Source organism: Rhinoraja longicauda, chromosome 1 (genome assembly GCF_053455715.1).
Source record: "Rhinoraja longicauda isolate Sanriku21f chromosome 1, sRhiLon1.1, whole genome shotgun sequence".
Classification (NCBI taxonomy): domain Eukaryota; kingdom Metazoa; phylum Chordata; class Chondrichthyes; order Rajiformes; family Arhynchobatidae; genus Rhinoraja; species Rhinoraja longicauda.
Genome location: NC_135953.1, coordinates 75,839,217 through 75,855,327, shown reverse-complemented (window position 1 = coordinate 75,855,327; position 16,111 = coordinate 75,839,217). Strand labels below are relative to the sequence as shown.

The window sequence follows — 16,111 nt, the reverse complement described above, 5'->3', positions numbered from 1 at the left end:
TCACAAGTAAATGCAGGAACTGGTATGCAATTGAACGATAGAACCCAGAACAGTGAATGGTAACAGCAATAGAAAAACCAGGATGATCCCATAATCAATTCTTGATCCAGAACAAGTTTTTCAGATCTCAGTAATTTGCCTTAGTATCTTGGACATGGAAAGGAAATAAGCTGACTCTCCAGTAATGCTACCATTTAAGCTCAAAGGGGCTGAACAACCACTCATCCCTCAGGACATGATGGATTGTCATTAAATTCAAGTCCAAGGACAAGCCCCTCCCTGCACGTTCGGGTGGCACGGTGGCACAGCGTCAGAGTTGCTTCCTTACAGTCCCTGAGACCCAGGTTTGATCCTGACTGTACAGAGTTTGTAAGTTCTCCTCGTGACCGCGTCTGTTTTATCCGGATGTACCAGTTTCCTCCCACACTCCAAATACGTACAGGTTTGTAGGTTAATTAGTTTTGGTAAAATTGTAAATTGCCCCTAGTGTTGGTGTACGAGGATCGTTGGTTGGCTTGGACTCAGTGGGCCGAAGGGACTGTTTCCATGCTTTATCTTAAACTAAACTAAACGTTGTGCTGCTCGCAATGAATTGTTTTTTTTCTGTTGGTGAGCATCAGGCTACTCAGTGGCATTTTCTGTGGAAATGTAGCACAAAAATGAACAGATTTAAATGCCTGTTGGCTACGCTTGATTTATATTTAACAGGTACCACACAGATTTTCCCTCAGATTGAGAACCCCAGCAGTGAAAATGAGGAAGGAGTTGACTCCAGCTGCCAATCACTCAATGTCATTACTCTGTTGCTGGGAGATGGACAGTGCTTTCTCAGAGTGTGGGCATCGCTCACAAGGCCACCACTTGCTTCCAATACCCAAGTGTTCTTCAAAAGATGGTGGTCAGCCATCTTCAGAACAGCTGCCGTCCTTCCAGTGAAGATGTTTGCATGATGCTGTTGGGTAGGGAGCTCCAGGGTTTATTCACAGCAACAATGATGATGAGATATTCCCAAATCAGCATGGCGTGCAACAACCCACGCGAACTCCAGTCCCTGCACCACCCTTCCAGCTGCAAAATCCCTGCCTGGCATTTTTCCATGATTAAACATTCATCGAGAGAGCTTTACAATGAATACTGTTAACCCTAACACAGTCTTGTGATCGTGTCCAAAATTCAACCTCACCAACATAAAATTAGCAAAAAAAATTGATAAAAGTCCAAATCATGCATGCATTCATCAGACTGATACACAACGTAATACTAATTCAGCCACATGGAAGCATTGTTGCTACATTTATAAGAGAAAGCAATTTAATCAACAGTACAAAAGGAAAATGGTGCTGGGATCGTGACACAAAATCTGCAAATTGTGCAAAGAGGCAGCATCTTTGGAATGAGTGAGAGTTTCTCTGTGTTATTTACTGTACTGAGCAATATTTCTATTCTTAATGAGAGATGTTAAGTATATTTAATCTAATGGACAATACCAGATTTTTGACAATGATTACCTTAAAGTAATTAACTCAAGTGAATAATTATTCAGTGTGTTCAACATTTAAGGTCACAGTAACTTTTTTCCACTTAACCAATTTCACTAAATAACTTAGCTCAATTGAAAGTGTGTGACATTAATCAATATTTACATTGGCTCATATGATACAAAATATGCCTTTATGTCAGTGATTTCTAGCCACTGATACTTAACACATGATTTGAAGTTACATCCATTGACTGCCTACCTTTATTAAAATGTGCGAATGGTAAAGAAGAACAAAGTGACAGAGGAAAACAGTCGTAAAACATTCAAATACCAGATGACAAATCTGTAAACCTATAAACATTGCCCCGGGGAAATTTTTCATGAATAGAACAAAATAGTGAAATAGTGTTAAGAATGCATAGAACTCTGGTGAGACCAGAGTTAGAATATTCATCTTAGCTCTGGTCTTCCTCCCTATAAAATTATTTACAAAGATATTAGAACTGAGGATCTGGAATGTATCATGAACTGCAGAACTGGACCTTTAGGGCTGAAGATTTCCTGATGGAGGTTCCCAAAATTATGAAGGGGTTTAACAGAATAAATATGGGGAAGATATTTCAACTTATGTGGCAGTACAAATCGTTGAGGTTACAAAGATCAAATAATTCTTATTAGAAGATAGAACAGTACAGCACAACACAACGGCCCATCGGCCCACAATGGCAAACATGGTGCTAAATTAAACTAATCTCTTCTGTCCACTTGTGACTCATATCCCTCTATTCCCTGCATACCCGTACCTATCTTACAGCCTCTTAAAAGACGCTATTGTATCTGCTGCCAACACTACCCCAGCAGCACGTTCCAAGTACTCACCAAGTACTGCCATACACATATACTTTAAATGTTGCCCTTCTCACCTTTGAGCTATCCCTTCTAGTCCTTGACAAATGTAATAAAGAATTCAGAAGAAACTTGTTTAACCAGGGAATGGTAAGAACAAGGAAGGTGATCCTACATCCAGCATTTGAGGTGATTCATGAAATCGTTTAAGGGAAAACTGATTAAGCATATGAGGAACAATGGAATAGAAGAAAGTGATGATAGGTTTAATGGAGTAGAGTGGGAAATGGTTCTTGTGGGCAGAACCACTAATGTAGATCAACTTCAATGGACAAGATAATTCTGTGCTAAAAATCTATGTGACCTGTCAATGGGTAGAAATATTGCAAACAAATAAGCAACCAATTATTTTTTTCATAAAGGTTCCGATCAGACTGTCAGTGATGGAATTAGTCCATGGGCTTTGTCTCATTCAGTTCCAGAGATCCTGTTGCACCTTTGAGGTCATGATGTTTCTTCAGACAATGCGTCACCCGCCTGAATGTTTTCACTGGAAGAGTTCAAATCTGGAGGATGGTCATTTACACTTGAGGCCACTGCAAAAAGCACATAAACACAGCACAATTTATTTATTTATATTTTAAAAATTGTCACAAATGTGATTTAAGTTTTTTTAAATATCAAAATAGGAAAAGATTATTGCAAGTTGTAGGATCACCTTCCCTTCCACATGCTGTTTTACCTCATCTTATCACACCATCTCTGTCCTAACTCTATTGGCCCACCTTTTATCCCAATTGTTTTGACTGGCAAAACTCTTTCAATTACAGTAACAATTATTAATGGGTTCACCATCCACTGGTTTTTGAAGATTTCACACCACTATCACCCTCTGTGTTCTCTCCTCAATGGCCTGCATCTGACTCTGAGAATATGCCTTCAGACCTGTAACATTGCCATGGAACTTTCTTCCAAGTACATTACATCTCTTCCAGGGTGTGATTCCTGGAACTATACACAGCACATCAGAGGTGTTCTAACCAGTAGTTTGAAAAATCTTTTGCAAGGTAATTCATTTTATATTCTAGCTCTAAGGATATAAAGTTTAATGCTCTATTATTATTTTTTTTGTCCAATTTCTCAGCCTCACGCTATTTTTTTAAAAAACTTGGATCTAACATTTTTGGCCCAACGTAGTTGACCAGATGCATCACCAGCTTCAGTTCTTCCACTCAATTTATCTATTTTAGTTTGTAAGTTCCCACCCTTGTCTATACTACTTGGTACTTAATGTTAAACATATTGCAATATGAAAATCTTTATTGGAGTAAATGAAATCTACCACAATCAATTACATGCCCGTTATTCCAACTCTTGTCTTTTACAACCTAACCAATCTCCCAACCAAGCAATAATTTGCCTTTAATTCCACAACCTGTAATTGCAGTTAACCCTCTATGAAATGGAACATGGTTGCATGCCTTTGGAAGACCACACTAGCTACACCCATGGGCGTTCCAGGAATGTACTGCAGTTACTTGTTGAAGGCATTCAATTAGATTTTCTATCCATGTTTTACCCACAGGAAATCTAAAAAAACTTATAATGGCTTTTCCTTAATCAGCTGAAATTTCTCTTTGGTGCTCAGTAATTTTGTCCCTAGTTATATATTCCATAATTTCCCCACAGCAGACATATGGCTTATGGTTCTACAATGTATTAGTTTCATTCTCGTCTCTCTTTATGTAAAGTTCAGTGTGAAATAATACATTGAGTTTTCAGAGAATTATGCCGAAAACATTTGTGCTTTGCTAACTGACTTTCTCTGGAATCCTGCAGTAGAAGCCGCCAAGTCCAGGGTTGGGCAGTTGGACAGGGGAGAGGAAGACGGTGCACAAGAGACTGCAGATGCTGGAACCTGAAGCAACGAACAATCTGCTGAAAGAACTCGATGGGTCAGGCAGCATCCATGGATGGAAATGAACGATTGACGTTTCAGGTCAGGATCCTTCAAAACGTTTGTTGTTCAAAAGGAAGAGGGTGGTGTCTACCTTCAGTACCATTATTATCCCCAAAACAATTTTCTTGCTAATATTATTATTAGAAACTCCATTGTTTGATTCACTAATAATTTCCTAAGAACATTATGTATATCAATCACTTGTTTGACTGGGCAAACACATGTTAATTATTCAACAAATCTTTTATTTTATTTGTTTTAATGATCCTTTACCGTTTTCTTCTTGATTATTATGCCGACAAACATGTTTCTATAATGTTAATAACCTTTGCAGGTTTTCCTTTCTTTTCATTTCCATGGCTTTTTAATTGCCCTCTTTTGAAATTTTCCTGTTCCCCTGAGCTAATATTTACAGTTTTAGTCCAAAGACGTACAGGTATGTAGGTTAATTGGCTGGGTAAATGTAAAAAAATTGTCCCTAGTGGGTGTAGGATAGTGTTAATGTACGGGGATCGCTGGGCGGCACGGACTTGGAGGGCCGAAAAGGCCTGTTTCCGGCTGTATATATATGATATGATATGATATTACCTCTTACATCTTCCTTTAAACTTGATTGTTCATTTGCTAAGTAGAGCGCTTTGGAGTAAGTACAGATTTTGTGCCAAATCAATTTTTTTTAAACACCTCGTGTTCACAGTAACAATTCTGACCAAATTGTGTCAGTCGTAGTGTCTCATCCTGTTAATATCAAGCCGACAAATGAAACAGGCAATATTAATGATCTAACAAAATGTAAGATTTATCTACTAGCGATTGTATTGCTGATTAAATTCACTGTTGGTTTGTAAAGAAGTGTTGTTTTACTTTGAGTTTAGTTTATTGTCTGTTTTAATTCCTGCTCCCGCCACCTCTTTTCAAACTCTCCAGTAAATTTGGATATCATCACCCATCACGATTAGATAAATGCCTACTTTTTGTTGGATCATTCAATTGTTAACATCGTCTGGCTCATTATTTACATTTCATTGATGTCCTACTCCAGGGATTTAAACTTGAAGTCAAGGGTGACATACTCGTATAGTATTTTGGAAATGCCATTATTAGATGCTATAACAAAATAGTATTTTGTCCGTTCAGATGAAAGTAAAGACACTATTCCCCTCATTGTTGTGAACAGTTTGCTGCTCAACCAACATCACTGTAAAATAATATTTAACCATATGTTGTATTGCAATTTGCAGGACGCGCAGCATACAAATTGAATATTACATTTCATACAACAGTGATCCTATTTCAAAAGTATTTTACTGGTTATAAAATTGAAACTTTATATTGGACTTTAAAGATATGGTGTGGAGACAGGCCCTATGGGCCACCGGCATCCGTGCTGACCAGCGATCACCCCGCACACTAACCTACACACACTAAGGACAATTTTTGTATTTTGATTTAATTAAGTCAAAGGTTAATAACAAAACTTCATTGTAGGAAAATAACTGCAGATGCTGGTACAAATCGAACGTATTTATTCACAAAATACTGGAGTAACTCAGCAGGATTTTTGTCCATTGTCCCGCCCCCCTGACATCAGTCTGAAGAAGGGTCTCGACCCGAAACGTCACCCATTCCTTCTCTCCTGAGATGCTGCCTGACCTGTTGAATTACTCCAGCATTTTGTGAACAAAACGTCATTGGTCAAACTGCAAGATCTTTATTCTAACATCAGACAAACATTTCAACTCACACAGAGAACAGAGGCAGCACTGCGGAAATGAGAAGCTTACAGATATCAAGCTATTTTTATCATAATACATTACACCTTCAAAAAGAATTTTGCTTCATCAAGGAGAGATAATCATTTGGTGTTGCTAAATAGCTGCTAACTAAGTAAATCCATTTAGACATGTCTTTCATGTCTCCCATTTCATACCATATTTCCAATAGAAGAAGCCTAGAGGCTTCACTTTATTGGAGTTGGGTTGAATTTAAGGTGCATACTGGAAGTAATCAGATACCAAGCAAGACCTGACCAATGCTTGTTATCGTGCCATTCCAGAAAATAGTTAAGTGAGCAAGAGCAGGATCGTGTTTGACTGAAATGCCACCTGCGTCTCAGAACCTGCCAATAATGCACAATGAATGTGCCTCTTTATATGTGGCATTGATGTGATCTGAAGGAAGAGGGAGAAGAGCAGAGAGAGACACACACACACACACACACACAAAGAGTACCACAGTGCCAGTGTGAATCAGGGTAGTTTAAAATACACAATCTTTTATGTCATTTCAATGTCAACATTACTACCTGAAATGCAAATGATAATCACCATCCTACTGGGTTAATGCATTTAATTGTCTAGAAAGCTATAGCACAGGGAGCAACAAAAATTGGAGTTTAGGAGGAGGCGAATGGTGACACAAAAGAGTGTATATGATGGAATCTGGAGCTAAATAAAAGAGCTGGAGTAATTCAGCGGGTGAGGCAGTATGTTTAGAGGGAAACCGAGTCGACATTTCAAATTGTGACTCCTTGTCCGTTTGGAAGATTGCTTTTCTCAAGCACTTTTGCTGGTACAACTTGCTGTCTTGATTGAACTGTACACTGCCTTGACCGCATTGTAATTGTTTTGTCTATATTGTATTAGAGGTCAGTTTGTTTAATTCAGTAGATTAGGTTTAGCTTGCTTTGGATAAAGGTTTATCCTTTGTACTGTCTGCTGTGTGTGATTGCATCATCTGGACTGCTTTAATTTCGCTGTACTTTGTGTAGTGACAATAAAGGTTTTTTACATTTACATTTTTACAAAACAACATTAACCATATTTTCCTTTTTCCAGAGCAAAACATCCCAAGGCATGCCTTGGAATTCTTGTCAACTGACGGAGATAATACCTCCGCTTGATAATAATTCATTAATGCAAGGTCAATGACTAGGAATGCCCTGGATTTCTCTCTCTCTGCAGATGCAGCCTGGCTTAATGAATTTTTCTGCCACTTTCTGTTTCCCTGATAGGTCAGCAAGTTTGTTAAAGCTACTGGGACATATGAACACATGACGTCCAAGGTTCAATCCTTAATCTTGGCTGAGCTGGTTCAAAACCAATGGGGACGTGGCACTGCACTACAATTAATTTTATTTCCCTGTGGCTGGGAAACAGGAAGAACAACTTGGCTGAGCTTCTCAAGTCTATTTTAATGCCATTCTGGAAATATGTACATATGAGTATTCGAACTGAAGTCAGAACATCACGATTCCTTTCCATGGTAACTACCTTGCCAAAACAATGTTTCTCTTCATGCAGATGTGTGCATTCCAATCCTGACAGGAAATGCAACAGCTGCCTGTTTACTTTCTCCTTTTCTAGCATCCTCAGACCCAAACACTATTTCCAGGTAAAACAGCACTTGTACTTCTTCCAATTTAATGAAGGTATTTATTCACAAACTACTGGAGTAACTCAGCAGGTCAGGCAGCATCTCAGGAGAGAAGGAATGGGCGACGTTTCGGGTCGAGACCCTTCTTCAGTCTGAAGTTCAGCAATCATGACTGAGGCAATCATTAGCTAAGGATGCCAGCGGCTAACTGCTGAATATATCAATCCCTTTCAGTTTAGCATGCTATGGATTTGGAAGATGTTTGAGCAGCCTGTTATGATTTCTGAAGCTGCCAGTCAGGTATCCCAATACTTTAAATACAATACATGTAGCAATGTTGCACAATGTGCTCCTGGTTGTGCTGTGACTGTTTATCGATGGTCGAGGATTGTATCCTAAAGCTCAAATTTATGCTTTTATTGATGAAAATGAACACTGGACATTTGGAGATGTCCAAAGGTATGTAATGAGAATAGTCGGTCCAATTTTCTGATGAATGCTGTTTCACTGTGTTATGACCATCAAAGTGATTGATTGACCCGAGATGGAGTTTAATTAACTTTTATGTAATTTGACATGAGAAGCAAACACTAACATATCCAATTTCTTGATTTGTTTATCTTGTTTTACCATATTTTTAAGTTTATCTTGTATCATGAAATTGCATATTTGTTTTGAACAACTATTGTAGAACAGAGAACAGCACTTCGGCCTAAAATGTCCGTGCCAACCATGATGCCAAGTTAAACTAGTCTCCTCTGCCTGCACGTGATTCGTATCCCTCCCATCCCTGCATGTCCAAGTATCTATCCAAAAGCCTCTTAAATGCTGCTAATATATTTGCCTCCACCACCACCCTTGGCAGCACATTCCAGGCACCCACCACTCTCTGTAAAAAAAATCATTGTCTTTAAACTAGCCCCTCTCACCTTAAAGCTGTGCCTTCTAATCTTTAATATTTCCAACCTGGCACAAAAAGTTGTGACTGTCTACCTTGTCAGTTGTTCTCATAATTTTATAAACTTCTATCAGATCTCTCCTCATCCTCTGACGCTCCAGAGAAAACAATCCACATTTGTCCAACTTACAGTTAATAACCTCTTATTCAGGCAGCATTCTGGTAAATAGAGTCAAATCACTTAAATCTACACCATTTTTCTAAAAGTAAATGGTACAAAATTAAAACTGTTGAATTTCATCAAGATATAACAATATGTTACCTGTAAAGTCCCAGTAGCGTTTCACAGCAAAACAAATCAATGTAGATAGGAGCATTGAGATTGCAGTGTATAACTGGAAACAAAAAAATACATGATTTAAAAGACGATTTTTGAAAGCTTCAACGAGTATAACAATTACAGAATGCACTAAGTTTTGCAGACCATATTGGTGAATAAATATACTGCAGCAGATAACGTAGATCTTTAATTCTTACGTGGAAACTGCAACTTACTTTAGTTCGATAAACCATTGGCAAATATTTGACAGTTTGGATGTTAAGCAATAGCTGGACACAGAGCACAAATGCAAAAAGTTTGAATGTGTGGTATTACAGGTGACAGGCATTACAGAAATCTTATTAATGGAGAGGCACACTGACAATTTATTTGGCAAGTATGTTTTGTTTGCTAACACATACCTTGTGAATTATCAGTGTGTAGGAAAATAACTGCAGATGCTGGTTTTAATCAAAGGTAGACACAAAATGCTGGAGTAATTCAGCGGGTCAGGCAGCATCTCAGGAGAGAAGGAATGGGTGACGTTTCGGGTCGAGACCCTTCTTCAGACTGATGTCAGGGGAGGGGGTGGGACAAAGATAGGATGGAGTAGGAGACAGGAAGACAGTGGGAGAACTGGGAAGATGGAGGGGAAAGAGAAGGACAGAGGAACTATCCGAAGTTAGAGAAGTCAATTTTCATACCGCTGGGGAGTAAACTGCCCAAGCGAAATACGAGATGCTGTTCCTCCAATTTGTGCTGGGCCTCACTATGACAATGGAGGAGGCCCATGACAGAAAGGTCAGACTGGGAGTGGGAAGGGGAGTTGAAGCACTCAGCCACCGGGAGATCAGGTTGGTTAAGACGGACTGAGCGAAGGTATTGAGCAAAACGATCACCGAGCCTGCATTTGGTCTCGCCGATATAGAGAAGTTGACATCTGGAACAGCGGATACAATAGATGAGGTTGGAGGAGGTGCAGGTGAACCTCTGCCTCACCTGGAAAAACTGTTTGGGTCTTTGGATGGAGTCGAGGGGGGAGGTAAAGGGACAGGTGTTGCATCTCCTGCGGTTGCAGGGGAAGGTACCTGGGAAGGGGGTGGGAAGGGACGAGTGGACCAGGAAGTAACATAGGGAACGGTCTCTGTGGAAAGCAGAAAGGGGTGCAGATGGGAAGATGTAGCCAGTAGTGGGATCCCGTTGGAGGTGATGGAAATGTTGGGGGATAATTTGTTGTATTCGACAGCTGATGGGGTGGAAGGTGAAGGCAAGGGGGACTCTATCCTTGTTACGAATGGGGAGAAAGGGAGCAAGGGCGGAGCTAAGGGATATAGAGGAGACCCTAGTGAGAGTCTCATCAATAATGGAAGAGGGGAACCCCTGTTTCCTAAAGAATGAGGACATCTCTGGTGCCCTAGTATGAATTATCAAGATGACAATATTGCAAATCTCAATGAATACAAATATACCTAAAATGATTTCAATAATTTCATGAAAATGATGCCCATTAAAATTCAAAATCATTTTCAATACATGATTTGGAAAATATTTTACATGTTCAGTCATCTGTATAATAAATATGTAGAACCAATATATAAAGAGCAACTGATCAACGGTGTTTGTTGGAATACGTACTAAAACTGGAGTGTAGGTATCAATCCACATTCTTTTCAAGTGAACACGAAGCAAAGCCATCGAGCATGGGATAAAAGCCTCTTCGACATCAACTGTCATACACCTAAAAACACGGAAATTTAATGAAATCAAGATGGTTGTCACTTACAATTCAATTACTGTGTTACTCTGTAAATATTGTCCGCTGCCCAGTTCAGAATACGAGCAGTTTTACGTTACTGGTCCCAAAAGGATTTATAGTTGCTACCTGAGTAACTTGTAGCCATTGCTGGTTTTCACACATTCATCTGGATGGTAATGTGCAGAAAAAGTAAAATATTCATAAAATAGAAGTTTTTCATCAAAGGGCAGAGAATAATTTTATTTAATTTAGAAAAAGAAAATGTTGTGGCTGAACAAGGTGATGGAGGATTTTCCAATACTTTTCCCGCTCATTCCTGTCATTTTTATACTATTGTGGTAAACCTTTGCCTTTTTAATCTCTTTTTGCAGCTAAGGTGACGTGTCTATGTTTAACTTCTTTCACAATTTGAAAATTTTGGTTTTAGATTGATAACCCAATTAATCCTCTCTTTTTACATAATAGAATTTTTGAAATCCTGCACACTTTCATAGTTTTCTTTTTTTCTTTGTCCATTACCACCATTTCCTTGTTCCACTTCAAATTTTGAACATTTGTCCATTACAACAGTTTTCTTTGCCTAGGTTGACAACGCATGTCAGGATTTGATTGTACAACGGTGTTGAATGACAAAGACGTAACAGCGTGATCACTGTTAAATATTTTAAATTGTTATTTTGCATGATTAAACTCAGTGATACACTGCTCAACAATCTGACTGCTGACCAGAATCGAACAAAGTTTGAATTGTTTAAATATATTTTACTATTACCTCTCATATAATTCCTGCTGAAGTGTGAAGTTGTTGAATTGGTTTCTTGTGTTCAGGTTCAGGAGATCTGAAACCCTCTGTGGAATGTGAAGACCCTCCTCTGCCAATGAGCCCAAGTTATAATATGCCTGTTAGGAGGCAAATGAAGAATGTAACTGCAGCACTTTTATGACTTGTCCACCGCAAAGTATGTATATTCATTCTGTCCCTCTCCCACACTCTCTCTCTCCCCCTCTCTCACTCTCCCCACTCTCCACTACTCTATCATTGGATGTGCTGGAAATCGCTGTGTCCCCCTCGCTCTGTCTGTCTGCACAGCTCTCCACAGCCTTGGGATTTCTCTACCTTAACAAGTTCATCAGCAGTCATTGATCAATGCAAATTGCACCACCAGAGGGCCGGGGTTAATGCCAGTCTACAATAGACAATAGGTGCAGGAGGAGGCCATTCGGCCCTTCGAGCCAGCACTGCCATTCAATGTGATCATGGCTGATCATTCTCAATCAATAACCTGTTCCTGCCTTCTCCCCATACCCCCTGACTTTGTTATCCTTAAGAGCTCTATCCAGCTCTCTCTTGAATGCATTCAGAGAATTGGCCTCCACTGCCTTCTGAGGCACAGAATTCCACAGATTCACAACTCTCTGACTGAAAAAGTTTTTCCTCATCTCTGTTCTAAATGGCCTACCCCTTATTCTTAAACTGTGGCCCCTTGTTCTGGACTCCCCCAACATTGGGAACATGTTTCCTGCCTCTAACGTGTCCAACCCCTTAATAATCTTATACGTTTCGATACCTATCTCTTTTAATGCTGATTCCAATGGTGCTTGTTCTGGAGCATGCATATTGAACACCAAGGCACCAGAGTATAAAATATTACAACATTTACTGAACTGTGCTAAACCAGCCCAAAAAAACACTTTGGGACATACTTGAGAATAATTCCTTAAAGCAGCGGACGCGTACATCTCAACTGATTGTTCGATGTCCTTTTCATGGCTCTTGTGCCCATAATAGTAGAAATCACCCATTTTCACTAGAACTAGAATTCATAAAAAATTAAGACACAAGTTAGTGTATTGCTGCATGCAGGGAGTGCAATTACAGGTCACATCTCCACAACATACGTACCGAAAGGATGTGCATTCTGCTGAAAAGCTGATAAATTATAATATCTCCAAGTATAATCGGCACAGCTGTTCATAAGCTCCTAATCAGAAGAAACACAAGGGGAGATTATTAATTTGCCTGTTATGCAGCACAGTGGCGCAGCGGTTGAATTGCTGCCTCACAGCGCCAGAGACCCTGGATCGATCCTCACTATGGGTGCTGTCTACAGAGTTTGTACATGCTCCCTGTTACTGCACAAGTTTCCTCCAGGTGCTCCAGTTTCCTCCCACATTCCAACAACATGCAGTTTTGTAGGTTAATTGGCTTCTGTAAATGTAGGACAGAACTATTGTTTGGGTGATTGCTGGTCGGTGCAGACTTTGTGAGCGATAGGGCCTGTTGCCACGCTGTGTCTCTAAACTAAAAACTAAGCTAAATAGAAGATAAATCCCTAATTTCAAAGAGGAGAAATCTCCAATCAGTAACTCACTGTTCTTTCTTCACAGAGATAGGCAACGTTTGTCTGGGATAATTCAATTCCTGTTTCTGCTGTGATGAGGAAATACAGAAGAGCTTCATTCCTGGGGCAGAAGGGAACATGGGTTTGAAAAAGTGTGTCAATTTAAGATATTTGAATAAAGGTACAGAATTAAAATACAGAAATTTACGATGCATTTAAATATGAATATTACACCACTTGAACATTCACCAACTGAAGCTCAGATAGAGCAACATCGTACAACAAGAATCACACAATCTAATTTTCAAAAAGTAGGGACAATTTTTTTCAGGTTCTAAATCCAGCAATAGTGTTGGTGCTAGTGTAGCTTTAGTAATTAAAAACAGGGCGAGTATAAAAATGGAAATCAAGACCTCAGCCTTGCCATGCCTAAACAATTTAGATAAAACATCATCCATTGCCCACATCATCACAGAGCGCAGGACCTCGCTTACCGCTGGCTGCAGAGATAACAAACTACTGGGTACATTCTGTCTGTGTGGCGGTTGCATTGAGTGTTGTGAGAGTCAGAGACAAAGTGGTGGTTAGATGCCAATGCAACCTCCTTCCCTTCATCACTGGGCGCTGCCTGGAGTCCATTCCCATTCATTTGAATGCAGTCACTGACATCATTGAAGGTTGTCACCAAAGCTGCACACTATCCCTGCTTTTTCATTGTTTCCAATCCTGGAACTCACTAGGCAACAGGATCATGGAGTACCTTCAACTCATGGGTTGCAATAATTCAAAAGGCAGCTCATTGCCATTTCCCCAGGACAGTAAAAATGGCAATAAATGTCTAACTTTCCAAAGATGCTCTTGCGCCATGAATAAACAAAAACTGGTGCCACCATTGTCTCTTTACCCATTTCATATGAAAATACCTGCCATAAAATACCATGTCCTCTAACTGTGAGATGTGCAAATATAACTTATCTGCTGGTAGCAAACAAGGCTACATGCTGATGCTTCAGAAAAACAGCAACGGAATACAATGACATTTGATCCTTCAAAAAATAATATACTTGCTTTCTCGGATTCAAGGGCATGGCTCTTAATCTTACCAAGAATTCTGAAGATAGGCACCCAGAGCTTTTTTCATGTTATAACCCAAGAACCCATTTTGCTCAGCGACAAATCTGGCCCAGCTGTCAAGGGGGGAACAAAAATCTGTGAGGTTAAATAGTTGTTTATAAAGGTAAATATTGCTCAGAATGAATGTGAAATAGATATCTTACAGGACTGCCTGTTTGGGGTTGTGTGGAATCGATTCAAAATTCCCTGTATTCCAAAAGAAAGAACAACGGACTAGACTTTCAAAATGTCCACCAGATCCAGCTTTATAGTAGTATGGAAATGCTTCAGTCTAAAAAGAAAAGGACATAAAATAAATGGCATTTATTTTAACGTTATCAACATTGAACAATTTTGTCAGATGTTGGCAAGTAATATCCTTGGAGTCTTTAATTGAAACCCTAATCCCATTCATGGACAGGGTTTCCGCCCTTCTGGCTCTATTTTGCCATTGGAGAGGTCCAGGCTATGTCAAGACATTCTCACATTATTACCACACAGGGAAAGATAAAGGTAAACAAAACTCAAATTGTACTCTTGCACTTCAAAAAAAAACCCAACTAGGTAACACATACATTCTACAATAGAACAATAAACACAAATATTTATAGAATACCAATTAGAAATATCCCATGGTCATTATCAAACATGATGTGACATTGGGAATTATTGAAAGAGTTGACCAACTCCTTGATCAAGGAGACTGGTTTTATGGAGAATTGTAAGGAAGCCAGAGTGGGAAAGGGCTGAAGGAGAAATTCCAGAGCAAAGGAATTTGAGAGCCACTTGGCCACCAACAGCGAAGATAACCTAAGTTTGGGAATGCAAAAGTTTGTGACCACAAGTGGACGACTTATAGAGATTGCAAAGAGTTGATGAGTAATGAGAGGTTAAACTATAAAGGCCATGGAGGGTTTTTAAAAAAAGATGTGGATATTAAAACAACACCACTACCCCACCACAGGAATTAGACAATCACAGAGGTGTTGTGCAACTTAGAATGTGGGCAGATTGTATAAAATCAGTTCAAATTTACAAAAGGAGAAGGCAGGCAGCTAATCAATAGAGTGTTAGAAATAGAAGGCTTTGACGTTGAAGTAGATTTATGGTTGGACACATTTCAGAGTCAAATATATCGCACAGATTGCAGACAGTCTAATACAATGTCAGATAATTGTCATGACAGGGATGAGCCAGTGCCGAAGGATTGCAGTGTCATGTGTACTGAGAATGGTTTTCATATCCTCAATATTTAGGTGCAAGAAATTTCTGCTTATCCAGGACTGGATGTTGGACAAGCAATCTCAATCGTTTCCAGTTTAGGAATCAAATCTTATTCTACCTACAGATATTATTTTCTACCTTTGCCACTGAGGTTTGGATAGCACAGCACTGTAACTAGTAGAGCTGCTGCCTCACAGCACCAAAGCCTTGGGTTCAATCGGGCCTCAGGCACCATCTGTGTAGAGCAACCCAAATGGGCTTACTGGGGACTGTGCATCCTTTTGGATTTCAAGGATGCAAAGGTTGGTATGTTAATTGGTCACTGTAAATTGTTCCTCCTGTGCAGGTGACTGATAAAATCTAGGGAGAGTTGATGAGAATGTGCTGAGAATAAAAAATTGGCCCAATATAGACTTAATGTAAATGGGTGGGTGATGGCCGGCAAGGACTCAGTAGGCCGAAGAGCTCTTTGGGTGCTGTATTTCCATATGACTATAAAGTGGTTGAAAATCAGAAAAATTCTCACAGTATTAACATATAACAACTACAGCATGGAAACAGGCCTGTCCGGCCCTACCAGTCCACGCCGACCATTCTCCCTGACCTAGTCTCATCTACCTGCACTCAGACCATAACCCTCCAATCCCCTCCTATCCATATACCTATCCAATTTACTCTTAAATAATAAAATCGAGCCAGCCTCCACCACTTCCACCGGAAGCCCATTCCATACAGCCACAACCCTCTGAGTAAAGAAGTTCCCCCTCATGTTACCCCTAAACCTTTGTCCCTCAATTC

General features: G+C 39.7%; 1 protein-coding gene and 1 long non-coding RNA gene across 2 annotated transcripts in view; one reads left to right on the top strand and one right to left on the bottom strand.

Moving 5' to 3' along the window:
* Positions 1 to 1,343: 1,343 nt before the first annotated feature.
* Positions 1,344 to 16,111, bottom strand: part of LOC144594226 (protein sel-1 homolog 3-like) — an 80,191-nt gene continuing 65,423 nt past the window's right edge. Inside the window, exons 18-26 of the mRNA XM_078400457.1 lie at positions 14,254 to 14,381; positions 14,080 to 14,163; positions 13,007 to 13,097; positions 12,538 to 12,616; positions 12,339 to 12,448; positions 11,407 to 11,534; positions 10,514 to 10,616; positions 8,882 to 8,954; positions 1,344 to 2,922 (exon numbers count right to left, since the gene is read on the bottom strand). Coding sequence (XP_078256583.1) covers positions 2,831 to 2,922; positions 8,882 to 8,954; positions 10,514 to 10,616; positions 11,407 to 11,534; positions 12,339 to 12,448; positions 12,538 to 12,616; positions 13,007 to 13,097; positions 14,080 to 14,163; positions 14,254 to 14,381 — 888 coding nt within the window. The 3' untranslated portion in view covers positions 1,344 to 2,830. The remainder of the gene's footprint in view (positions 2,923 to 8,881; positions 8,955 to 10,513; positions 10,617 to 11,406; positions 11,535 to 12,338; positions 12,449 to 12,537; positions 12,617 to 13,006; positions 13,098 to 14,079; positions 14,164 to 14,253; positions 14,382 to 16,111) is intronic.
* LOC144594232 (uncharacterized) lies at positions 7,385 to 13,162 on the top strand. The gene is made up of 3 exons (XR_013547371.1): positions 7,385 to 7,550; positions 11,463 to 11,593; positions 13,023 to 13,162. It is a non-coding gene; the product is annotated as an uncharacterized LOC144594232 (long non-coding RNA).